The sequence below is a fragment of the Ursus americanus genome, chromosome 6 (assembly GCF_024610735.1).
Source record: "Ursus americanus isolate L20-20 chromosome 6, mUrsAme1.1.p, whole genome shotgun sequence".
Classification (NCBI taxonomy): domain Eukaryota; kingdom Metazoa; phylum Chordata; class Mammalia; order Carnivora; family Ursidae; genus Ursus; species Ursus americanus.
Window position 1 is genome coordinate 53,621,975 of NC_142132.1, and position 26,578 is coordinate 53,648,552.

General features: G+C 56.1%; 1 protein-coding gene across 5 annotated transcripts in view; it reads right to left on the minus strand.

Annotated features, from left to right (window-relative positions):
- The window catches only part of SLC29A3 (solute carrier family 29 member 3), a 51,358-nt gene extending 27,350 nt beyond the window's left edge, over positions 1 to 24,008 (minus strand). For 3 of the 5 annotated variants that reach the window (XR_015724831.1, XR_015724830.1, XM_087863052.1), the window contains exons 1-3: positions 23,327 to 23,457; positions 19,845 to 20,146; positions 360 to 442 (exon numbers count right to left, since the gene is read on the minus strand). Coding sequence is in view for 3 of the 5 variants with exons in the window: in XM_087863052.1 (XP_087719178.1) it covers positions 360 to 442; positions 19,845 to 20,138 (377 nt within the window). In the remaining 2 variants the exon portion in view is untranslated. Of the gene's footprint in view, positions 1 to 359; positions 443 to 19,844; positions 20,147 to 22,594; positions 23,048 to 23,326; positions 23,458 to 23,948 lie in introns of those variants that run through there. The other 2 variants (XM_087863054.1, XM_087863053.1) reach the window with 2 other exon arrangements.
- Positions 24,009 to 26,578: the final 2,570 nt, after the last annotated feature.

Consider the following 26,578-nt stretch of genomic DNA (forward strand, 5'->3'; position numbering starts at 1 on the left):
CTTACACCCCAGGCCCGCCCCCGCCATCCACATGCTGGCCTCGGGCCGCCCCATCAGCAGCCCAGGCAGCTGGTGACAGACAGGCGTCCCAGATGGCAAAGGAGGAAGAGCCGAGTCCCCACATGCCTCCTGCTGGCTGCTGACGCGGTGTCCCAGCGTGTGGCTGGGAAGTGAAAGTCCAGCTCCCTGCCCCGGCTTCCCTCGGCGGGTCACCGGTCTGACCTCTCAGTCTTCCCTGCTGGCCTCCTACTTGGGGGGCTGCCCCCGAGGCGAGCAGAAAAGCAGCAGCCGTGAGCGAGAGGTGCGCGGAGATGGCTGGAGGGAAGGGCGGGGGCTGGCAGACAAGGAACGCAGCCTACCTGTTGACGAGGAGGAAGTTCGCCATGAGGCACAGCACAGACGAGACGGTGGAGGCAACGGTCAGGTAGCTCTCGAAGTAGTTCTGCAAGCACAGAAATGAGGGGGCTGCTGACGTCACCGGGGTTGGGTGGGAGGCCCTCCTGGGGGCTTCTCCCTCTGTCTTCAGAAACCAGTGAGTGATGGATAGGTCTACCCCAAGACGGCACGGTCCCGCCCCACTGTGACCAACGACCACTCACTCGGTCACTCAACAGACACCGATATGAGCTGTGCGAAGTGCTGGGGATGTAAGTTAGGATCGGACCTTGTCCTTGCCCTCAGAGAGGCCCCTAATGCTCTACAGCCCATGCTCCCACCTGCTCTCCCCGTCCCGTCCCACCCACGATGGGCCAAAGGGACAGGACTCAACTGTGAGCCTGTACACGCAGAAAGACTGTGCCCGACCAGCCTGCTTTGCTACCGCCAGATTTCAACTAACCGAATGGGCTTTGTTATGACCCAACCACATCCTCGTGTTCTTGCAACCAAGTGAGGCCTCTTAGAAATACACCAACCCTGACGCCCACGGGGAAACTTTGTTCTGACTCTGCATTTGCTCCCTCAGTAGAGATGCTACCCAAGGTCAAAGCCACTTTGGGAAATGGCTCCTAGACTGGCCAAGAGGAGGGAAAAGGGCATTTTTTCTGGAAGCGGTTGCAGGGTATTCCAGATGACACATGCATGAGACCACACGATGAAGAGCTGCTGATTACAATGTGCTGGAGCTCAGAGCTCGAGAAGCTGTGTGGCAGCTACACCTGGTTCTCCAAACTCAGAGGACTGCCCACTCCTCAGGGAAGATGTTACTGCACATCCTTTACTCCTCAATAGACCTGTCTTTAAAAATCGGAAAGGGCTGACATACCTTGGTTTTGGTCACTGTATGTCAAACCATGAACCCCAGGTTGGTAATGACCATGGGTGTTAAGCCACGAGAACAGATGACACGTATTAAGCATTTCCTGTGTGCCCAATACAAAGGCTTTATATTAAGTATGTTTTTTACTCTGAAAAATAAAAAAGAAGTTGTGAGCATTCTTCTCTGGAAAGCTCACAAAGTTGGACTTAACTGAGGCAATATTTTGAGTTACAAATGTACCAAGCGCAAGGGACAACGTGTGCAGAAACCTCGCCGACGTGCAGAGCACTGGGCCAGTTACAGGGATCACTACACAGAATGAGACACGCTTCCTGCCCGCTAAGAAGGAAGCATCCCACTGGGAGTGGAAGATAGAGTGTGAAGGTACTTGCATCTCAAAACGCCATGGGAAGAGATGTCAGAATTCTGTGGGTTTTTGTTTTTGCCAAATCAGAGGTGGGAGTGGTGAGTTCTAGAAGAAGGGTTCCAGGGCGGGGAGTGGACCAGGGAGGCGGATCCTGTGAGAGAATGGGAATGAATACGGGTTTGGGGAAAGGTCCCAGAGGAGGTGGGATCTGAGTCAGACCTTGAAACAGAGGGTCAGATCTGTCCTTTCTGGGAGAGTCTGATTGCAACGTGGCGCCCGAGAGAGAAAGGTATCATAATGAGCTCCTTCTGGTCTGAAACTGACTGTTCCATGGTCCCTTTTTAAAGCCTGCAGAGTGCTTTGTGGTCTTTGAAATCTGCACCCCGAATATAAGGTGGTGGCGGCCTTGCAATTAAAATGGTAATCACAGCGAGTGCGGGCCATCAACCATGAGCCTTAGAAATAGCCTTCCTCCTTTGAGGTGCCACCTCATTGTCCCTGCCCTGATGGGCTCAGTAGAGCCTGGACTGGTCCGAGGCACTCAGTCAATTACGTCTTGACACAGTGGCTGCGCCTACGTGAGGCCAGGCAGGCGGCAGGCGGGAACCACGGAGAAGGGCCGCGAGGAAGAGACAGCCGCAGGTGGGGGCCGACCAAGACGGCCCCAAATCCGAGCCCCCCCCCCCCAGGGCTCCCTTCCTTCAGTGGCGGCTCAATCCGTGGCAAGTCTACGAAAACCATCGCATGGGATGCAGGGTCTCTGTCCTTGCTTTTTCGAGCAGGCTCAGGTCCCCTGAACATTTTAGGAATGGGGATTTTCTAGGTAATTGAATGTTCTGGTCTGCTGATATTTAAGCAGAAAATTGTCCTTTTAATGTTGGAAAGCGTTTTAAATATTGAAAACGGATAAGGCTCTGCCTCCCTTTCTGTTGACGGAGCCTATTTTCTCGGCTTTTCAAAGAGCGTGCAGGAGGGGCAGAATGGGCTGGACTCTGGGCCATTTTTCTACTGGTGCGGATGGGGGGCTGTAGATGGTTGTGTAGGCTGACTCAGCACACCCCATGGAGCTTTTTTTTTTTTTTTTTAACTTAGTTCCTGATATGAACATGTTGTGTGTGTGTGTGGGGGGGGTTACTTACTTGCTGCTTTTGCCTGTAAGTAGAGTTCTAGCAAAATGTGGTGGGCAGACTCTCTAGGTGGTCCCCACGGTCCCAGCCTCTTGTGCTCACGCCCTTGTATGAGACGCCCTCTGCTAAGTGTGGGTGGGACCTGTGACTTGCTTCTAACCAAGAGAATATGGCAAAGGGGCGGACATACAGGATGACGTGTATGGGATAACGTTACACGAGATGGTAGCACGTGTCTTGCTGGGTGCCTTTTCTTTCTCCCTTGATGGCTCAGAGGATGCAAGGGGCCATCCTGGGGAACCCCAAGTGGCAAGAACTTCAGGTGACCCCTAGTTGCTCAGAGAAGTTTCTGGTCAATACCAGCAAGAAACTGAAGCTCTCAGTCCTGTGACTGCAAGGAATTGAATTCTCCCAACAACCCAAGTAAGCCTGGAAGTGATCCTTCTCCAGCCGAGCCTCTGGTGAGACCGCAGCCCTGGCTGAGCCTGTGATTGTGGCCGTGTAAGACCCTGAGCTGAGGACTCTGTCAGGCTGCACCCCGACTCCTGGCCCACAGGCACTGTGAGATAATAAACGCGTGTCGTGTTAAGCCGCTGGAGTGTGTAGTATTTTGTTACACAGCAATACATTCCTAATGAACGAGGGCTTGGGACCGCTGAGCTCCTACTATCCAGAGTTTTTCTGCACACTGCTGCCTCTTGGTGTAGTTTACATTCAGTTCCTCGATGAAAACAGGGACAGCCAGACACAAAGACCAATGTATCTGCCTGCGAGGGAAACAAGGTTATGCTTGCTGGCGTAAGTCCTCTTCGACTTTCCTCATCAAATCCTTTGCTGAAATTAGGCTCATTGTGTGCAGATTCCAAAAAACAGGATTTAGCTTATGTGTCACCCCAGATCTGCTCACCTTGCCCGCCCCTCGGGCCATAAAGCCACTGCTGCTGCTGCCCCCAGAGAAGGAGCCGACTGCAAGGGAGAGACCCCTGTGCTGTGCACTGCCCAGGCCCCACGCTTGAGGCTCTCGCTCCCTGGGAGACGGTGGGAGGGGTCAGGTGACACTCTCTGAAGTGGGGAGAGGAAAAGCCCCATGACATAGGCTTTGACCAACAAGAGGCAGGAAATGGGAAGGAGACAAGAGATAAACTTCTCGACTTTCTTCTCCCCCCACGAACTGGTCTAAAATGTGGTGGGTGGCCCCATGTGGCTTCTCTGGATTCATGCTGGGTGCCCAAGCGACCAGCTGTGTTTTGTTGCAAAGCTGTGGCGAGCCTGCGTTTGCTCTCTCCCATCCCTGCCTCACTTCCCTTTTCCCTCACTCTTGCTTTCCTAGGACAGTGCACCCTGAGATGGTATATTCACACATAACGGGTGGCCTCGGGCTCCTTTCTAAGAAACATCCAGCAGTGAAGGCCCTACTTTCCATCCTGGATTACACCCTTTGCAGGCCTGCAGCTGGCATTTCCTTCCTAGCTTCGTCTCGTTTGCCTGCAAGGGATGTTGGGCCCCCTTCTCCCATTTTACTCCAGAAAATGTAAAAACATGTGAATACTGGTTCAAACACATTGGTGACAGTCCTGCCTCCTCCAAAGCAATCCATCCTTTCCATCCCATAGGGCAATTGTATGTCATGCCACGTGTGGGGATGACTTGTACTTGTGCCTCGTTCCTAGGAGCTCCCGCAAAAGGCTCTGTTGCTATTGTCACACCAGCTGCCCCACAACATGACTGATGAACATGGCCTCTACCTCCAGAGGTGAACCCAAAGACCCCAAAGGCCAGCGCTGGCCATGTAGGAGTAGAGGGACAAGGAGAGCCCCGGGGCAGTGGCACTGGGTCACCTCGGGGGACAGCAGAGGCTGAGAGCACCAATCCTGAAGCGACGAGATGAGTGAATCCCCTCACAGTTGTGCCACATGGCAGCCCTGTTTATAGAGTCCACAGAAAACCTATGTCCTGGGGGGGGGGGGGTCGTTCCTGCAGGTAGGAAACCGTGTGATTCAGCAAGCAGGCAGGGCTGAAGATGGGTGGGATCAGCAGGGCAGGACATGGTGGGATGACGGGGCCTCTCTGAGCAGGGTTCTCTGCCTCAGTAGTCGGGAGCCCCAGAGGCTGGTAATCCCACGGACTTCCACATGGCCAGCGGCTGCTGCCCATCCAATCAGCAACCCACTCCTTTGTTTCCTGAAAATGTGGCCACCCCCGTGTGCCCTGCATGTGCTGGTGGCCTGGTATATGCCTCTGGGAGCATGAAGCCTGGCACCATCCTCCAGCTTGAGTACAAGGGACACAAGGTATGGTGGAGGAGGGAAAGAGAGGCCTGGGGGGGAGGTCCCTCAGGAGGCCCTGAAAGGCTGGGGGAAGTTTGCCAGACGGATATAGGGAGGTGGGGGCGCTGGCAGGGGGAGAGAGAGTGCACTCCAAGAGGCGGGAACAGCACATGCAAAGGCCCGGAGGGTTGCTTCTTTGCCACCTACGACTCGGACCCAAGTGCCTTTGTTGGAACAGACTCCCTGAGGCCTTCCTCGGCATTGACAGGAATCTACTGAGCTATGACAAAACTGCACTGTGCCATGCATTCAGCCCAGACGTCCCGGGAGAGGCGGCATGGAGCCACGGCACCCACCCTTCTCTTTCAGGGTGCTAATGGGAGACAGCGGCCCCATCGGCCACCGTTCTGAATTCGCCAACCTGATGGGAGGAGAAGCCCAGTGAGGAAGAAAGCAGAAAGCTTCTGCTCCTCGTGCTTCTCCTCTAAGCTCCCCGCCCTCAACCATCTCCCTGCACACTGCAGTCCCCCGGAGCTCAGCACACTGGCAGCGGGAACACCAGAGCCATCCATGACACGGTGCAGGTAAGCTGAGTGGGGGCACGGAAGCCCCGCAGCGTGCCAGGTAAACTGCCAGTGAACAAAACTGCTCACATGTGGCCTGCACAGACCCCCGTCCCTTTGCTCTTAAGGCAGCCTGTGAGGGCGAGGCAGCGCTGGGTTTGCTCCCATTTTATAGATAAGGAGCCTGAGGCTACCAGGTGGATGAACTAGACAGAGGCGCCTACCTGGCGCATGCTGGCGCCAGATCTTCTGATGCAGGGCAGGGGTGGGGTGGGGGGACATTTAGGGGCTCTAGCTGAGGCGGCCTGCCTCACAGACGCACAGGCTCCAATGCTGTCCCTGGGATTGCACCAGGTCACACGGAAGCCCCAGTGGCCAGCACCAGCAGTGAGCAGGGATCAGCTTGCACACTCTGAGGTCCCATCAGGGCGGCGTCTTCCCTCTGCCACAGCCCCGACACACGGGGGACCTGCCCAAGCCAGCAAATGACGGGTTTGATTTCTCTCCCCTCTGCGGTTAACTCTCTGCTCCTTAAACCCCACGGTCCATTTCCCAGGGCATTTCCACAGAGCGGTGGTTCTGAGTAGAGTTAAAAGGAAAAGGATTCGGAGAAGAGCCCTCGCTTCTGTCAGACGCCCGAAATGGACGGACACGGTCCGCTGACAAGCACAGAGCACGGTCCAGGGGACATGAGAGTCGGGAAGAGCCAGGCCGGCTTCCAGCTTCTCCCCTGACCTGGGCTGACTCCGCAGAGCCCCGCCCCCCAGGCCCAGCAGAGGAGGGGCTCAAAACCCAGACCCCGGAGGGGGGGGTGCCTGGCAGGTGTGGGGGAGCCCCGCTCCGGCCTGGGTGCGGGGTGCCTGAGCCACTGGTGATGGAGATGGGCAAGTCACATTCATCCGTTACACTCTGGCCCGGCGAAGGGGAGAGCCGCTCTTCAGACACAATTTAAAAACCCACCAGAGCCAGCCGGCCAGATGTGAGGCCCATTTTACGAGGGGGAACATTTTACGAGGGGGAACATTTCCCCTCCTCCGCCACGCTGAGCGGCTCCGTGCTAAGCATCTCTTCTGGAAGAATTTAATTCCGGGCTCAGCGTCCAGGTAAAGAGGTTTCTTCGGGCAGGGAGGCCCTGAAATGAGCCCGTTTATCTCTGGCAGGCCCTGGTTAAGCTGCTTCTCCCCCGAATGCTATTTGGGCACTTTGAAATAAGTGCGGCAAATTAGTCACAAGCCGTGGCAGGCTAACTTGGAGCCCGGCCGCCCGGCTCAGAGGCAGCCTCGCGCAGCCCCCACCGCAAGAGCACGGCGGCGGAGGCAGTGGGCTCCTGCGGGGCGAGAAAAAGCGATTCGGGCCCGGGGGTGGCAGCTCGAGGCAGCAAAGCGTTACCTGGATCACAGGGGCATGAAATTAGCAGCAGCGAGTGGGCTGGAGCCAAGAATAGTTTGCTGCTGCAAACTTGCTTCCTTCCGATCGCCGAGCTCTCCGGCCTGGGATGTGGAGGGGAGGCACCCTTGCCCTGGCATTGGCCAGGAAGGGAGCAGAGGGTAGGTGTCCCCCAGGGGTGCAGCTGATGTCCTCTCTGTAGGTTCCGAGGCCCCGTGCTTGGGACACTGGCCCAGGGAAGCTAACAGTGGTGTGGACGAGCTGGGAGGGCTGGCTGGACAATGCCTGCTCCAGGGCCCAGACAGGTGAGGGACACAGGAGCCCCGATCCACCCAGGTATGATAGGTGGCTAGGGGCCCAAGGGCAGAGCAAAGCCGGGTCAGAAGCAGACAGGTAAGGCCCTGAAGGATGCCGGCCAGACAGACCCAGCCACTCTAAGGACAGGCCCCCCATCAGACCTGTGAGCACGGCACAGACACTCAGCCTCATGGGCCATCTCCAGGCCCCGGCTCCCTGGGGCCACTGTCAATCTTGCTCTTTAATGGCCTGGAGGCCCTCCTTAGTCTGCAATCCTTTTTCACATCTCCCTGGAATCCCTGCCAGAAGATAAGCAGAGTTGCTGAGAGTTTCTGGAATGAGACTCCCTACTTCCCCTGCTTCTGTGTAGAGCCCTGTGGAGCACACTCTCTCCCCCCCGGCCTATGCTGACTTCCGGAGACTGCACCGTGAACGCTCACCCTCCCTGTCTGCATCTTCTCTCTCTTTCTCTCTCTCTCTCTCACTGCGGGGCCTTCCTTCTTGTTTGCCTTAGGAAAGAAAAACCTCTCTGACTTCATGGCCTTCAGCCTTTGCCCCAAACCCCCTAGACAGGCAGCCCATGCCCTCAATGCTAACACCTTACCCCCTCCCAGGCTGCTCTGGGAAAGACTCCTTCAAAGGGGTCTCTTGGCAGCCCACCCATAACCAAGGCTTGGTCATGCTCCTGACACCACTACACCCCCCCCCCCCACCTCGGCTGTAGTGGGCTGAAGAGTATTCCCCCAAATTCATGTTTCCCCAGAACCTCTGAATGTGACCTGATTTGGAAATAGAGTCCTTACAGATATCACCAGGTATGAGGAGGTCATACCGGATCAGGGTGAGCCCCAAACACAAGGACTTGTGTCCTCAGAAGCAGAAGAGGGCACGCAGACGGAGGCGGGGAGAGAGCCACGCGAACAGAGGCAGAGACTGGAATTACACTGCCGGGAGCCAAGGACTGTGGGAGCCCCCAGAACCTGGAAGAGGCAAGCAAGATTCTTCCTAGAGTCTTTGAGGCAGGCATGGCCTCTTTGTTTGGGGCTTCTCGCTGCCAGAACCGTGAGAATCAAATGCTGCTGTTCTGAGTCCTCGGTAGCTTGGTCTGGTCTTGGTCGACCTCTGCACTCTGCCACCAGCGGTGAGGCTCCTGTGCCCCAGGATGGAGGTGCCTCCTCCGTCCCCGTGCCGTACTCCTGCCTTGGGAAGCTCATCTCCCCTGGCTCCCATGAGTCCCGTACCTACATTCGTCCCTGCGTCCAGAACAATTGCCACTGCCTGCCTCCCATCCTGCCTGGGTGGCCTGCTGAGCCCCAGCTCCAAGCTCGCCAACCAAAGGCCTTCCAGAGCACCTTCGAGAGCTCCCCCAGCCGCCTGTCCCCAGGCTCCACGATCTGCCCTCCTTTTCTCAGTGCTCCTGCTCCAAGTTTCTCTGCTTTCCTTCACCCTCACCCCAAGTCGGTCACTTGCTGTTCCCCACTTCCCTAGCAAAGGACAGTGGCTCCTGCTGCCCCCCGGCCTCGGGACTCCCCTATGCCCACCCTGGGCTCAAGCTCCTCCCAGGCCTGGCCGCGCTCTGCCTCCCTGACTCCAAGCCACGCTCACATGTCTGGTTCTTGTCTGCCTCGCAGGGGCCTTGCTGCCTCCTCTGCTCCTCCATGCAGCCTCACCCCCCGGCCCTCCTCGGGCTCCTCAGCGCACTGTCCACCCTTCTTTGGCCCCCTTCCAGGACACCCCAGGGGCTCCAGTTTAGTTAAATGAGGGGGCCTATGAGGTGAGGGAGGCCCGGAGGGGAGACTACGGATGGTGTCAGGTAGCAGGCTGAAGAGGGGTGCTTGTCTCAGAAGGAACTGGGGAGCCATGAAAGAAGGCTTCTGAACAGCACAGATCTGCTCAGGGCTGGGCACAGAGGGATCACCTGGCCAGGGAGGGCAGAAGGGACCGAGGGGGAGCCGCAGGTGGCAGCGGCCACGCATGGATCCATTCATTTCTTCACTCAAGACACAGTAAAGGCAGCTGATCTGCTAGAGGCCACTCACCTCCTCGACAGTAACAGCGGAGCGCCTTGTGAGGGCCGACGTGCGCTAGAGGCTGGGAGGCCATGGGGCTCTGGTGAGGGAGGCGGCAAAAGGAGCGAACAGCAAGTTCAGAAAAAAAGATTACATTAAACGCAATGAACAGAAAAACCAAGTAAGAAGCTATAACAGAGCCTGGGGCGGGGGCGGGGGCTGATGTTGGCGAGGGGGGCGAGAGCCCACCTCTTGAAGGAGCTGACGTTTGGCCCGAGCATAAGCTATGAGAGGGGTGACGGGCAAAGCATTCTGGACAGAGGGAGCAGCATGTGGTGGCCCCAAGGCAGGAGCGAGTCTGTGTGTTCGAGCACCTGGCAAACCAGGCTGACCCTGGACTCGGGGAGTAAGGGAGAGAGTGGGGAGACCCGGCTGGGGTCAGAGTTTGGATCTTATTCTAAGTGCAAAGGGAAGCCACTGCCAGATCCTAAGCGGCTGAGAAACTTGGTGCGGGCGTGCAGTCATGGAGCCCTCCCCACACTCTCCTGTTCTGAGTGCTTTTCATGTATTCACTCCCTTGATGCTGATAGCAGCCCTCCCAGGGACGAGTCCTGTTGCAAATGAGGAAACTGAGGCTCAGAGAGGTCAGGCACTTGCCCAAAGTCACACAGCTCAAACCCAGCCCTCTATCTGCAATGCTTGCCCCTTTACCTGGCGCAGGAGACAGCCGCTCCATTTCATATCTTAAAGAGACCCTGTCTGCAGCCTCCATGGAGAATGGTTTGCGGGGGGCGCCCTGGGAGCCAGTGGCCAGCAAGGCTGAGGCTGGGGTGCTGGCCGCGGAGAACAGAACAGGAGGCACTTGAGCCGCTGGGAAGGCGGGATCAACAAAGCTTGCTGACAGACTGAGTGTGGGGGCAGAGCAACCCAAAGGGGAACCCCAAAGTTTCAGGCATGATGGACCTGTTATCAGCAGTGTGTACAGCTAACCGGGCAGTGGGGGGCGTCTGCTCCGGTGTCACCTCGGTGCGCTGGTAAAATAACCCCACCATGATTCCAAGCCCTGAGCACGGCCCCACGGTGCACAAACCTGGGAGCAGGGCCCTCCCCCCATTCCTCCCCTCGCCAGTCCAGCACCAGACAGGCCTTCCACAAACTCTTACAGGTTAATTCACCACTCCGCACGTATGTACTGAACTCAGTAGACTTCCAGGCACGTGGGATTCAGCCCAAGTTCCCACTTTCACGGGACGGATGGTCTGGTCAAGGAGACAGTCGGCAGACGCACACACCAACAAACGGCATGTCAGGCAGCGGTCCGCGTTCTGCAAGGAAGCTCAGCATGGTAGGTCCCTCTATAATAGATCTCGGAACACTAGTGGGGAAAGCCCCGTAAGGGAGCGTCTAGTCCAGGGGTGCCCGGGGCCAAATCTGCCCGCCTCCATTTTTGTAAATACGAGAGAGTGGTCAGGCCCATTCGCTTAGGGATTATCTGTGGTGCAGAGTAGCTGCAAAGAGATCACATGCCATCCAGCCGTTTGCAGAAACGGTTTGCCCACCTCCACCTAGTTTCTTAGATAAGGAAATAGAGCCCTAAGTCACCCAGCAAATTTGAAACACAGTAAGAAACAGAACCAGCTCTCCCAAACCTCAGGTCTTTCTACCACTGGAGGTGAGCATGGAAAAAGGAAACATGATTTCTGCCAACCCTTCCGCCCCACCCCTCCCCGACAAGGCAAGCCGGCCTTTGATTTTCATCCTTTCTGTTCCCCTACCTACCCTTCGGGCTAAAACCTCAGCGGGCAGAGAAATGGCTCAGAATCAGTTCGAGGGAGGGGTCAGAGGGACAGGGAGCCTCGTCAGTCCACACACAAGTGATCCCGACCTCTGAGGGGTGACAGCTGATTCGGGGCTCGGTCACTGCTGATGCTCAGGCTGGGCTGTCCTTCCTCTTCTGCAGCCTGACCATGTGGCAGGGTGAGGAAGAAGAGGACGCCTTCCAAGAAGACTCCCCACTTACCCACACAGCCCTCGCTGGAAGGGGCAGCTTCTGCACCTCCCAGAGGGCCGACATGGTTTGGTGTCCCAGGGCTGAGCGGGGGATAGGGCCCAGGGATATGGCATGTGGGTAAAGAGGAGGTGGTCTGGGGGTGCTCCAGGTGTTCTCCACAGAAGGAAACCCAGCAGAACCACCAGGAAGAGGGAGAAGAGAGAGTCCCGAGAAGGCCCAGCCAGCACTTCCCTACCCAACATGCCTGGCGGGAGGCCGAGGTCCCAGGCTCACATGCTGCCACAGGCCTCAGGTGAGTGCGTGTGTGCACACACAGAGGACCCCCAAGAGGCCGGCTAGGACCCCCCAACCCCCCACCAGCACCACAGACCCCTCCCAGATGATGATCCCGGTAACGAGGGCGCCCGGCAAAGACTGTGATCTGGCTCTGCTCTCTGGGTACACTTGACGATCAATCACGTTAAGGAGACACTTGAACACTTAAGGCCCAGGCCGTGTTCTAATTTGTCGAGGAAATCGCCTCTGGATTCCAAGGATGAGTGTGGGAGGAAATAAAATTGAAGGCGGAGGGGGGCAGTGGGGAGCGATCGATAGCCCAGGGGGGCCAGGGAGCAAGGCGCGGGTAGGGAGCGAGGCCATGAGCACGCACAGAGAAAATAAAAAGAGAATTTGAGAAGTCGAGGCCACCGAAGGCATGACTGACAGCGTTTCAAGTCAGGCTTTTTCTCCCCCTCTGCAGGACACAGCAAGAGCTAAACACAGAAGAAAAAGCCATCACAGGTATATTTATTGGAGATAGCATGCTGGCTGGGTCTGCAGTTAGAATCAGAGGGTGGACAAGGGAATAAAAAAATATGACTCACTTTTGGTTCTAATTTTTAAAAATGGTTTGAGAGCAGCCATCCACTAGCCCAAGCCACTGGGCAGCTGCGGGGAGGGACCTGCCCTCTCTGCCCCACGGCCGCTCACCCATGCCCTGGGATGGAAGCCTGGAACTCTGTCCTCTCCTGCCTGACCCCCGGACTGTCTCTGCCATCTCCCCTTCTGGGATGACAGGGCTCAGACCAAATCCTGCCTTGATTTGGGGTGAACACCATGCTTTGGAATTCTGCTCTTAAAAAGTGGATTGCCAACGGAGTCCACTGTGTGTGTTTTCCATTTGGAGGGATCTGAGTGGCTCTAGGATTGGTCTGCAGGCACATAATGATCCAGCGACGTCCAGGATGGTGGAAGATTCTCAAGGAATAGCACGTGCCATGGAGGAGTGGTTCCCGTACGCCCAGAGCACCTGGCAAGAGTAGCCCAGGTCCACTGTGGGGAGGAGCCAGCACAGTGGGATCCGGGAGTCTCGGCCTTTGCCAAATGTGCCAAGAAACACAATGCAGACTCAGATACCCCTGGGTCACAGCCCTGTTCCATCAGCAAGTTACTTAGTGCTTCTGCTTTCCTCCCCTGTCAAACGAGGGCAAAAATGCACCCTCATGGCCAGCTGGAGGCAAACAGGCAGAGCGGGGTGTTTCAAATTACAGGCTGCAGCCCCCTAAAGGCTATGAAATCCACCTAATGGGTCATGACTACAGTTTTGTTTCATCTTTGGCTGCCTTCTCTCCTGTTCCTAAGGATGAATCACCTGCATTCTTTTTTTTTTTTTTTAAGATTCTATTTATCTGAGAGAGAAAGCACAAGAGAGCGAGTGCGAGAGAGCAGAAGCAGAGGGGAGGGGCAAAGGAAGAAGCAGACCCCACACTGAGCAGAGATCCGGATGTCATGTCCGGCTCGATCCCAGGACCTTGGGATCATGACCCCAGCGAAGGCAGCCCCTTAACTGACTGAGCCACCCAGGCGCCCCTCACCTGTGTTCTTTTCTGGGACCCCCTCCACTGTGCCCCAGAGCCCAGGCCCTCTGCTCATGGACCTCACTTGCTCTGCTTCTTCCTGTTTCTCAGCACCCGCCTTCCCCTCTCTACTAGGCCACTTGCATGAGCCCACAAGCTGGCTGCTATTTCTCCTGAAGGAAAAAGAAAACCAAACCAGAAAATCCATCCCCTTCTTGACCATACTTCCCTGGAAGCCCCGCCTCGCTCCTCTAGAATGAGTTTGAAAGCTGCCTCTAGCATCCCTCCCCCATCCTCCAGCTTGGCTAGCAGCCTCTGGTCCAGCATCTGTCCCCGCCCCCCCCCCCCCCAGCACTGCTCCCCAACGCCACCACGGACCTACAGAAGGGCAAATCCAACGGCAGCTCTCCATCCTCAGCCTAGCTGACTTTTGCCACTTATAAGGTCATCACGGATGATCACTGGCTCTTCCTTGAAAACTCCAACCAGAGACTGTTCTTGAGTGTGGACGCTGCTGTTTCTGTTACAGACATGGAAGTCTTGCCAGTGAAATATGCAGGTGTCAAGAACAGTCTGGAAACACTCGAAAGCGCTGGCATGGAGCCCAGGGTTGCAAGCACGGACAGCATGGGTTCAGACAGCCCAGTCTGAGTCTCAACTGTCACTTCCTTTCTGCTTGGGAACAAATTACATTTTTTGAGCCTTGGTTTCCTTCTCTATAAAATGGGTATAATACCTATCCCTTGAGCTATAATAAGGAAAGGGATAATGAAAATAAAGCCTCTGGCACATAGCAAGGTGTTGAATAAATCCAGTGGGATTAAGGAATGAACCAGCGCTTCTGGTGGGAGCTTCCCTCCCAGTGATATCTGGGCCTGGAGGGGAGCTTTGACAACCTGCCTGGGGGACGTTCTTCCAGAGAACGCTCACCATCTAGACTAAGTCTACTGGGTGGGTGCTCTGGTGGGGGCAGAGAACAGCTCATTAGCTCCATGTGGGGGCCTTTCACTTGGGTCATGTGGTTGCTTGCTGGCCTCACCTGGAGAACTTTCAAATGCTTGTGCCCAGGCCCCTCCTTCAATTGCACCAGAACTGGGTGGGTGGTCGGGGCAGGCGGGTGGGCTTTAAAAGCTCCCCAGAGGTTCTAGTTTATTCTACCACGGTAGCTGGAGAGGCCAGAGAGCATGCTGGCTAGCAGCGCAGGCCCTGCTCACCTCCAGACTGCTCCTGAGCCCAGTTCTGTCACTCGCTAGCAAACGGCCATGGGTCAGTGAGCCTCAGTTTCTCCATCAGAAAACTGGGGAGGACAGTCCCTAACTCACCAGGTTATCCTGCAGATAAAGATGGTAGGTCCAAAGGCGGGTAGGCATGGGCTTCATGTCCGGGACTTTGTGAAGTCAGCAGGTCATTGCCAAGACCTCTGATGATCTGTCTTTCAGTTTCCTCTTCTCCAAACTAGTTCGTCTTGGTTCCTTTTAACCCTACCCCTCTAAATTGGGATGTCTGCCCTTGTTCATAGGGATAGCTTCCAAGTCAAGCTCTCCTGCTTTTTGGGGGATGCTGAGGGTTTGGGCCAGAACTAAGGTGCTATAATGAGGGGATGTCCTAGGAACCCCCCACCCTCCCGCTGAACCAGGCCAGCCTGGGTCCCTTCCCTATAGAAGAAATCTCACTTCAGGGAGGGGGGTGGAGGGATGCGGTAACTGGGGGATGGACATTAAGGAGGGCATGTGATGTAATGAGCACTGAGTGTTATATAAGACTGATGAATCATAGACCTGTACCTCTGAAACAATAATAATTTTAATTGAATTAAAATTAAAAAATTTAAAAAAAAAAACCTCACTTCATGTCTACACCAACCCACATGAAAGAAATGCTTTGGTGGTGGCCACTATGACCCCTAGATCTTCTTCTGCTTCTTTGCAGACCCATGCCATCCCTATCTTGGATTGGGGCAATGGGGCTTTCCTCCTCAGCCATACAATAACTAACGCAACAGATTTTTCTTGTTGCTATTATGTGCTGGGCACTATCCCAGCTGTGCTGAGGGCACAGGGATGTACGGTAAGAGAGCTGCACTCTCTACCACAAAGAGCTCACAGTTTGGTGGGGGAGGCAAGCCCATCTGTGAACTGGGCACTCTCATCACGGATAATAACACTTCTGCCTCATGCAGGTGCCGTGGGGGTAAAGGAGCTAAAGCCAGCGGAGCGCTGAGCAGTGGCCCCCACACGAGAGACAATACCATGAATTGTGTGGCAAGCACCAGAGGAGGAAGTGGGCTCTGGGGACCCAGGATCCCCTAACTCAGAAGGGTGGCAGCAGGAGAGGTTCCACTCCCTCTGACTGGGCTAGTGGGGCTCCCTCCAGTTAGGGAATGGATGGGACAGCAGCAGACCGCCAGGCCTGGGTCCCAGGCCTGCTGACACCGAGTCAGACTGTAGGTCCCACCATGACCTGGTCATGTCCTGCAGTCCCATCAGAGAGGAGCCCTGGACAGGCCAAGGTACGTCAGAAGAATGTGCGAGGAGGCCATGGTGGGCTTGTGAAGCAGGGAAGGACTTGGAGAAGGTGTGGTCCCTCTCCTCTGGGGGGTAGAAAGAAAGGCAGGTCTGGCTTATACTCCCTGGCCCAGGGGCAGCCCAGACCGGCTTGCAGGAGAGGCCAAGGGGAGGGCGAGGAGTGCCCCACCGGATCAGGGACAGCTTACAGACCCCAGAGCCAAGGGAGGCCCTGGGGGTAGGGAAGGGATCAGGGACGCCGACAGCTTGGAAGCTGGGTTCAGAATCCAGGAGTAGAGCTGAGGCACCTGTTCTCCCAGGGTGGAATAGGAGGCCAGACCAAGGGCAGGCTCTCCATTTGGCAGAGACAGGGGCTGGGGCCGTCCGGTCTCCAGGAGAGTCCCCTCTATGCCACTCTCTGAGCTGGACCAATTTTGCAATCATCTGTCCATCTGAATTCTCTGTGACATTCTCTACCGCCCTTGCTCACTCTGTGATTGGAGGCAGGTGACCGAACCTCCCCGAGCGTGGCTTTGGGTCGAAACAGTTAAGGAGAGGCGAGTTGAACACCCCTGCCAGCACAGCGGGCCCAGCGTCGGCTCGGAAGACGGCGGCCACCACGGCGCCCCGCGGCACCGCCTCTTCAGAGACATTCTTCCTTGCTTATGCTCGAATTTTCTGGGCTCTGGGCCCAAAGGCCCGTGGTGGATTTATTCAAAGTTCTTATTCCAGGGACCAGAGACGAGGGGGCAGGTGAGCAGGATGCTTTCTAAAGCATCCCCCAAAACTGTCCTAGGCAGAAGGACATGAGCCTGGGATGGGAGGTGACCTTGAAAGTCACCTAAATTGGAAGGGAGGGGGTCTGTACCAACATTTCTACTCAGCCGAACTCCCCAGCCCATGGTATCAGTCCCTGGGAAATATTAAAGGAAAGTACAGAGAAAAACCACCATTCAGAGCCACAGCTAACTGAGTTGCAGGTGGAGACAGACCCATCTGACTCCTCTCCCTCCTTTCCCCAAAGCGGCCCTTGGGTGACAGAGCGGACCAGCCACCTCTTGCAGGGAAATCAGGAAGAGAGTGGGAATGAACTGGGGAGGTGGGTGGCAGCAATGAGGAATTAGGCAAAGAAAAATGGCCTGCAAAATGCAGAAACGCCCCAGCATGCTTGCTTCGCAGACCCGGCCCATGAATCGAGGGGTGACAGGTCTCTCATCTCTGATGCCAAGAGCCAGGAGCTCCGGGCAGCCGCAGGTACTACATCTGCACCTGCCAGCCCTTGGAAAGAGGCAATAAAGCATCCTAGCAGGGCCTGGAATGCTAAGTGCCTGCAGCTGGGAAGGGACCGCCTTGCAGCGGGAGCAGTTCGCGGCAGACGTCCACTGCGCGAGGCCCCACTCCCAGGCACCGGCCGCGGCTTCGTCTCCTGCCCCGGGGCCCGAGGAGACAGGTGCACACTCAGTCTAGCCCTGGAGGCTGCCACGGCCGGGTGCTGGCCCAGACAGAAACAGGGATCTTCTGGATGAAGCCCAAGTGGGCTGGGTAATTTACCGAGGCTGGCAGGAGCTGGGATGCTTGAGTCACGGGTATATAAAAGTGGATCATAAAGCACCCCAGCTAAGCCAGACGTCTGGAAATACACCAGGGCCACATGCAGCTCGGAAGTGAGTCCCCTCCCCCGAGTGATAATAGTGATAATGTTTGTACAGCGCTCGGAGCGGAGGCGCCAGAGCCTGTGCTCAGTGCTGTGTGTGTGTATTTACATACCGAGTCCTCGACACAACCCTGAGAAGCTGGTGGTAGTAGCACCAACCCCCCCTCCCCATCCACACCAGGAAGACACGGCAGCCCAGAGGCCAGAGAGCTGGGCACTAGCAAAGCCAGGGTTGGAGCCCCCCAAGCCAGCTTCCGGCAGCCACGCCCTAGCGAGTGTCTCCAGGGCTCTCAGTCACCTGGGGGCTTGGCGGCATGCCGCTCCTGACTCAGCTGCTCTGGGGCCGGGCCTGCCGCATGCACAAGCTCCCAGGCGACGCCTGGTCCAGGGACCACACCTTGAGTAGGAGGCCCTAAAGTCCCGGACCACCTTCTCACGACACCTCTTCAGCTGTGGAAATGGGTTTACACCGCACTGCTCTGGCCCTGGGGGTGTCTACGAATGCCTCGGTGGACAGAAACAGGCCCTGGCAGGGTGTGAATACCAAGGGCCTGACGCCAGGGGAGGGCATGTGAGGTCTTCAACTACCTCGGTCCCTTCCGTACCTCAGCCTAATTCAATCACGATCGCTGCGGAGGGGCTCAGACTGGGTGTTTTTAAACTCCCTGTGGGATTTCAATGGGTGGCCTTGTACAGGTCCCAGAGACACAACAGGGCTGCTCCAGTCGATGTGTTAGATTTATCCCTACAGAACTGGGGAAATTCTTTGGGGTTAGGTCAGGGATTTCAAAAGCGCTTTCAGAAAAGGGGTGGTGACCCACTGCCTGGGTATGGCTAGGGTCGGCTAGGGTTCCCTCTTCTTGTCCCCCGGAAGACAGGGGCAGCTGGCCACCCTCCAGCCTGCCACACTTTCAGAGATGCCCACACTCTCCCCACCCAGGAGCTTCCGAGAGAACAGACACAGCCTAGATCAGCTGTGGACACTGAGGCTCCTGGCAGAGATGACCCAAACCTCTGAGCCCTCTTCTCCACTAGGCTTTGACCTTGGCCTCCACCCGGTCTTCTACCTCTCCAGCCCAGTCCTAGCAAGAATCCTGTTAAGTCCATTTGTGGAGAAGCCCCCCCACCCTTGATATCCGACCACCCTCGATATCTGAGCAAGCCCCCCATCCCCCACTCCTGGTGTGCATGCCCTTGGCCTGCCTTTAGCAAGAATCCCCCTGCCCTTGATGGCTCCTCTTTTTTCCATCAATTCCTCTAATTTTCCATCCACTGAGCTCTCACCTGGCTCCTTGGCTATAAATCCATCCACATGTCCTTGTAGTATCTGGAGTTGAACCCGATCTCTCTTCCTTATTCCAACAGTCTTGAGGAAAGCCTTCCTTACATTTTAACAAGCGGCAGAGTAATTTCTGTCTTTAACACAGCCCTCACCCAAGGGAAAAGTCCTGCCCCAGAGTGAGCAGCCCCAGCAGTGGGAGGGGGGCTTGGTGTCACTAAATACAATGTCTACTCCTCACCTTGGCATTCCAGGCCTGAGCAATGACTTCAGGGCCCAGGCAATGATCTCAAGCCTTACTTTTCCCTTACGTGTACACCCAATACAGGAAAACTCAGTGCCTTACCGCCCCTCACACACCTGAACGTCCCCCCATCCTGCCTCTGCTCAGGCTTTTTCTCCCCTGGAAGATCCCCTCCCTTCTAGTCCACCTGCTCTGAGTCACAGTGATCTCTCCCCTGGTGACAAGACTACTGATCCCCCAGGCTTCATCTCCCCTGCCCTCCACAGCTGGACAACCTCCCATTTTAGCTGAGCACACAGGTCTCTGGGGTAACGACTACATCTAAAGGCTACATTTTGCAGCCTCCTTGCAGCTCACGTGGTCACGTGACCAAGTTCTGCCCAATGCTATGGAAGCAGAACCAAGGTGTGTTACTTCAGGAGTGTTCTTATGCCTCTCCTCTTGCTGTGATAGCTGGAGCTCCAACAGCCATCTTGGACTGCGAAGTGATCTTGCCCATGGAAGCTTTACATGGTGGAGCAACCAGGTTCCCGACCACATGGAACATTGTACCAGCACTGGGCTGGCCCCTCCAGACTTGAACAGGAGAGGAAAATTAGGTTCCATCTTGTTTTACCATTGCTTTTTTTGGAATTTTCTCTAACAGCTGAACTTACTGCTATTAGAGCCACCTTTTCAAATCCCTGGAGTCCTGAACTCTGGATTCTTGGGTTTACTACAGGACGGTGCAGAGAATCGCCATTTGCATCTTCTGCCCAAGTTAAATAGTACGCGGGCTGAAGGCTGCAATTGTGTCTTCCCCACTTCCACCTTCCCACCACATGAAGCACGAGGCTTCACGCACCGCACGAAGCACGTCTCGGGACTGAGGTCTTCCTACTACGTTCCACACAACACAATGATTTGCATCCGTATTCTCAGCAGGCTGCAAACGTTCCCAGAACGGTACACCCAAGAACAGTCACCTTCAACCCCATCCGGGCTGCTTGCTGCCCCCGCCCCCCCCCCCGGCTCCCCACCCCCCAGGACGAACACGCCCTTACCAGGATGTCGGAGCCCACGGACTCCTCCCCCGCGGCTGGGTCGGAGCAGTTGCGGAACTTGAACACCCAGTACTCCTTGGCAGTGATAAAGAAGTTCCATGGCAGTAGGCCGCCGATGCCCAGGCTGAAGAAGATGACGTAGGCCCCATGGAAGCTGTCCTTGGGCCGCTGCAGGCCGGGCGGGGGGCGGTCGAGCGGCTTCTCGAGCAGTGCTTCCTGGTCAGTGCGGACGGAGCTGCCTGCGGTTCTGTAGGTGGAGTTCGAACTGTGATGAAAGTCATCCTCGGAGGCCATGGCCACAACTGGAGCAGAGAGACACAGAGACAGGGCAGGCGATCAGAAGCGTCGGCTGGGCCCAGCTAGGGACTCACCCGTCCTGCAAAGCTGACTATGCGCCCACCCTGCGTCACCGAAGCATGGTTAGAGAGCTTCGGGTTCAAGGATCGGGGAGAAAGACAAGATGCTGGAACTGTAAGTGACCAAAGCATCACCCCCCCCCCCACCTCCCCACCGTCCGTCCTCGTGCAGGGCAACATAGGTGGCAAACAAGTACTGGGCTGGCCGGGAGTAAGGCAACGTGGCGCCGTGGGACCCACGGCAATCGATCTAGAAGGGCGAACCTGAGTTCAAGCCCTTCGAATGTCTATGGAACCATAAAAAAAGGAATTAGGACACTTGATAGGCAAGGCGTGTTCTCCAAACTCTGCTCAACTTTATGTGAGAAAAGTAAGGAGCAGGAAAGTGTGTAGAATATGTTATTATTTGTGCCAAAAAGCAGGCAGGGCTGGGCTGGGTGGAGAGCAGAAATCCTCTGGAAGGACACATGAGAAATTGCAGAGGGGTTGCCCCTGGGAAGGGAGGGGTCTTCAGTGCCTCCTCTCTTGTGCCTTTTGAATTCTGAACTATGTGAAGGTATTATGTGTTCAGAAATAAAATTATAAATAAAAACAAAGGCATTCAAATAAAATAACATTTAAAACAATAAAAAAACCCTAAAAGCTGCCTTCAGAAGCCGGTTTGAGAGATCTAATAGTCCACTCCCTCATTTAGATCGCCGACCAGGTCCAGGGCCAAGCCTGGGTTCGTAGCTCCTGCCCGGGTCCCCACCCCTGTCCCTCACATCCCATCAGGAGACAGCCCTCCCAATGTGTGACAGCACCGAAAACTAACTGAAATTCTCGGTTGCTAGCAACTATTGCCTACATGACCTTGGGCAAGTCATGCTTCTGAGCCTCGATCGCCCCATCTGTAAAGCTAGGGAGGCCTATTTACGACGATTATGTAACTGCAGCTGGGGGCAGTGCCTGGCCCGTGGTAGCAGCTGCTGCACGAACGTCAGCATCTTCCCCAGCATCCTGGGCATGTCACCTGGCTGGCTGGCTGAATTTGGCTGCGAAGTAGCATTCCTGCTTCTATGCTCCATATAGCACCTAGGCCATGGCGGCAGCTCGATCAATGGGCAGTCCTTCCATAGAGCTGAGAAGGGACCACTGCAGTTTCTCCTGCGGTAGCTTCCCTCCTCTCCCAATATATCAAGACATCATCGCGGCTCAGCTCCCATCGGAGGCTGGGCCTTAACTCACAGCATCAAGCCAGGCAGAGCCGGGCCCTCGTTCCCTGGGGAGATGGGAACATCCTGCCACACAGGCACAGAGCCTTCTCTGTTGTCTCAGGAGAGCCTCACGACATTCCTTGGAACTAAGCAGGACAGGAATTGGTGCCTCCTTCTTTCAGGGGCAAAGAATGAAGCCTTGAAGGCAGTCGATTTGCCCCCCATTCAAACAGTAAGAATTCCCAATAGCTAAAATTGCTCATGCAATGCCAAGGTCTGTGCCTCGCCCATGGGCCTGACAGCAGCATAACAGGATAGGTAGTACTCTAAGACTCAGTTCATAGATACAGAGTGAGGCTCAGAAAGGTTCAGTCACTTGGCCAAGGACACACAGCTGCCAAATGGCAAGGACGAGGTTACATAGCCAAGCAGTCCGAGGCCCACCCAGGAGAGGAGTTTGGGTGGTAATGTGAACCCATGTCTGCTGGCTCCAAGTACAGACCTCCTTGTAGAAGGGCTCATGGACAGTGAGCTGTGAGCAGAGGCAAAGAGGTTGCAGGGCACCCTCACTAGTGTTTGCTGAATGAATGGACTCTGGGTGGTCAGGATATCCTCTCCTAGGGGGGCAGCATGTACCCTGGAGGGGGCAGGCAAGAGGCTGCCAGATGCCCGAGCATCCAAGCCAGCAAGTCTATTTTCAACTCCCCTGGCGGAGCAGCGCCCTTTCCTAGCCTTGTTCCACAGGAAGCCCAGCACGAACAAACGAACCAGTGCGGGCACACACGCAGTGTGTGTGCCCAGGTGCAGACATACACGCATTTCTCAATTCGTGCTTAGAAATGTAAAAACTATGACCCACGTAGGACAATAGACAAAGGACAAGTGGTTCTTTCCAGATGCTCCAGCTACAGGGGTGGGGGCAGGGGCCTGCGGCGGGGTCACTCTGGCCCACGCTCATCTCCAGGCATCTATTTGTCCAAGACCATTCAGCCTTGACTGAGCTTCTGAAGAAGGAGCCAGAAATTTTCTCTAACCTGGGTCACAGGCCAGGGCACTGGAGTGAGCAGTCTTATTACTCTTTATAAAAGCTAGCTGCTGGCTTTTGGATTAAAAAGAAAGAAAGGAAAAAGAAAACTAAGGAAGAGGCCTGGTGTCACCAGCATGGGCTGGCTGCGGCCTGCTGTGTACTCTCAGTCACCTGCAGGAGTTGGCCAGGCTTGGCGGGGTTCCCTTCCTGGGTGACTTGGGGGAGGGGGCAGCACCCCCACAAAGAAGCAGAAGTGTGTGGTGCCCGGGCTGCTGCAGACCACCATCTGGAACTGGGGCTGGTTCCAAGGAGGTTTCTGACTCTGGCTAAGTCAATCTCCTCACTGTGCCTCGATTTCCTCATCTGTGAAATGGGGGTAGGGGAGCTGGTGATGCTAAGGAAAGCATTGCTGGGGAACACAGGGTGCCATCCGGACACCAAGGCAGAATCGCTTTGGGGTTGGAGGCACCCCCAGCCTCAGACTCCCCCAATTTGAACTTAGAGTCAGCCACCTTCGGGATACTTCGCGCTGACTCGTCCATACCCAGGCCCCCCACAACCAGGCGGTGAGGTCCCGTGTCAGGAAATCCATGAGGAGGAGGAAGAGGAGCGGAGAGAATCTGGGGGATAAAGAGCATAGAGGCCCAGAAAGGAAAAAATTAGCAGGGGGGGGGGAGCCGAGAGTTAGACGGGGGGGGGGGCCATGTGGGGGGCTCCAGCGAGAGGTGAGAGGCGCCGCCGCGGAGGGGCTGGGAGGCCCCCCCCCAAGCCAAGGTTCCCGTGGAGCCGCCCCCAGGAGGGCTCCTCGTGGGAGGCCGCCGAAGCGCGAGCCCAGGGAGCGGCCGGGAGCCTGAAGAGCTGGTCGGGGGTCAGGTCCGCGCCCGACCTCAGGCCCGCACTTACTGTCGCCGCCGCGCCGCCGCCGCCGCTGCCTCCCCGGCCGCCGAGGCCACTGCGAGTCGGGGCTCGGAGGGGCCGAAGGCCGAGCTCCGCCTCCCGGCCCCGCCCCGCCCCGCCCCGCCGACGCCGGCGCTTCCCTGTTTGCGAACCCGTCCCCGCCGGCGTCCCGAGGCCCGCGCCCGTCGCACAGGGGGACCGAGCGAGGCGCCCCCGCCCCGTGCCCCGCCGCCTCGGCCTCCGGCCGCTGCGCGCTCCGTCTCCCCCGCCAGCCGGCCCCTGTGGTCGCCAGAGCCTGCGCCCCGAGACCCGGAAGCGCTCCCGTCGCCCCCCGACTCCTGCAGAGGACCCTCCAACTGCAGCCCGCCCCTCCTGCCCAGCCCCCTGCGCCGGCCGGCCACCCAGCTTTGGCGCGTCGTGTCAGGCCTCCTGTGGGCCAGGCCAGCGCCATGTCGCTTTTCCTTGTCACCGCCTTCCGGACGCCCAGTGTCTGGCTGAGGCAGAGGGGAAGCTGGGCGGGGGGGCCACCGGGTCCTCAGGTGGTGTCCGAATGGCAGGCCACGGGGGCCACCTTAACCCGGCCCGCTTCCTCTCTCCGCCGCGCCCTTTACACCCCCTGTCTCCTTACCCCTGGCATGCCTGAGGGGCAGGGGGCAGTATGCCCTTTTCACAGACGGGAGAAGGCTGGGCTTGCGGGAAACCGAGATGGAGCGGCCCGCCTGCGATGCCCCCCCCCCCCCCCGCCACAAGGGTGCGCTCAGGGCTAGGTGCTCTTAGGGCAAGCGAGGCTCAGAACACGGCGCTTCCCTCATTCAACACACCTGCTGTGTGGGGCATGCAGTGAGGACCTGCGATGTCGTCATGTAAATACATGTTTAGGGGGCGCCGGGGTGCCTTCGTTGGTTCAGCATCGGACTCTTGGTTTCAGCTCAGATGTGATCTCAGGGTCCTGGGTTAGAGCCAGGCACTAGCCTCTGCCCTCAGGGGGAAGTCTGCTGGAGATTATTTCCCCCTCCCTCTCCCTCTGCTCCCCCCCCCGCCTTCCCACGCGCACTCTCTAAAATAAAAATCTAAAAAATATATATGTATGTATACATGTTTATATGTATATATGTGTGTGTATATATTCATACATATACAAATATACACATATATAACACTATATATATATATACATATATATATATATATATAGTGTTAAAGAAAACCGCAGGCCCCAAATAGTCATTTAGAGTGAGTTCCCAAACGGGGACTTAATACCCAAACTAAATGCAGTTTCAATCTCCCCCAGAAATGTGGCCTTAACTGGTCAGTCAGGAAATATTTCTCTCCAGCAGCACGGATGAATCTGTCACCTGGGGTCCTCTCCATCCCACCCCACCCCCAACGGAAGATAAGGCAATCCACGTGATAAGGTATCTTGCTTTTTCCCTGGCAGACAGCCTCCACCGGAATGATCCCCCCCTTTTTTTTTTCCTAAAAACTTTCTTGCCCCCACCCTCCATCTATAAAAAAACCTCCCATTTTGTACAGTGCCTCGGAGTGCCTCTCTGCTTGCTAGATGGGGGCTGTCCGGTCCATGAATCATTTAATAAAGCCAATTAGATCCTGAAATTCACTTGGTTGAATTTTGTTATTAACATCGGTCTGTGTCCAGTTCCGGACATGAGAGCTTCTGAAACCCTTGGAATTTTCTGGGTAATAGAGGTGGTTTTGGAATATAGGCGAGGTCCAGTAGGGTGAGGTCCAGAGCCGACGACCGAAAGAATTCTTGAGATGTCTTTGGTGTACAATGGTGGTTTATTAAAGCATGGGGACAGGACCAGTGGGCAGAAAGAGCTGTGGCACCCAGGGTTTGAGGGGTGGCTGCTTATATACTCGGGAGTTGGGGGACCTAAGGAAAAAGGAGGTTTCAAAAGAACTTTCATATGCTAAAGAGGACCTACAAGATACCAGAGGTCTTGCCTTTGTCAAGTTAAGGTTGTTTTCCCCTCTAGCAAGGTATTAACATTAAGACAGTTGGGAGATTCCCGAAGAATGTCCCACAGGTCCCACCCAGGAGTGGGAGGGGAGGGGGAGCAGTTTCTGCGTTGTCTTCAGCTAGCCTTCTGCTCCCTCATCACTAGGAGCGTTTTGTTTGTTTGTTTGTTTGTTTGTTTATAATAACCCCCTTTCCACCACACCAGGGTTTATGCTAATCAGGTGACTCTTGCTGGGCCCCTAGATAGTTTCAGGATGGAGGAGGGTTGTGCCGGAAGAAGCAACCACAGATTTAGAGGTTGGGATTTTCAGCACCACGACCTCCCCCCCACCCCCGCCCTCTTGGGAGAAGAGGATCTGGAGATTGACTTCATCACAGTGACCACCGAGTTCCTTACTCATGCCCATGTGCCTCCATAGAAACCCCTAAATCATGGGGTTCAGAGAGCTTCTGAGTTGGGGAACACCCCCACTTACCGGGAGGGTGGCACCCCACAACTCCATGGGGACAGAAGCTCCTTTGCTGGGGACCTTGGACCCTGTTCATCTGTATCCCTTATAAGAAACCGGTGATAGTAAGTTAGGTGCTTTCCTGAGCTCTGTAAGCCCTTCTAGCACATTATTGAAACTGAAGGTGGGGTGTGGTAGGAACCCCAGACTTCGTAGCCAAGTTGGATGGAAGTTTGGATACCCTGGGCAGCCCATACGTGTGACTGGCGTCTGAAGTGGTGACAGTCTTATGGGACTGATGCCAGCTCCAGGTAGTTCGTGTCAGAATTGAACCGAGTTGCAGGACCCTGGAGAGAGGGAGGATTGATGGTGGGGAAAATCGCACACGTTTGGCGTCGTAAGTGTTGAGAGTGAAAACTGGGCAGAGGCCCAATGGTACGGAGTGCTGGGGTCTTGCTCTGGAGGAGCTTGCACCTCCCCCCTCCCTGGGGAGGCAGGCCAGCGTTGGAAGCCCTTCAGGGGTGTGCACGGTGCGGTGGCGGGCATGGATGGGCAGGTGCCGGGAGTCAGCAAGGACTGGGCTCACCTGCCCCCCCTCCCTGTGCCTCACAGCCTCGTCAGCCCTATTTCACAGGGTGCAAGTCCCAGGCTTGTAAAATTAAGTAGTTGGCCCAAGGTCACAGGATGGTGGAGCCTGTATTTGCCCCCAGGTTTGTCTGACTCCAAAGGTGGCACGTGTTTTCTGCTCCACCACGTGCCCCTCCTAAGGGCCTGGGGGTGGGTAGGGTAAGAAGTGAGATGGGGGAGAAAAGGGTATGGGGGCAGCCT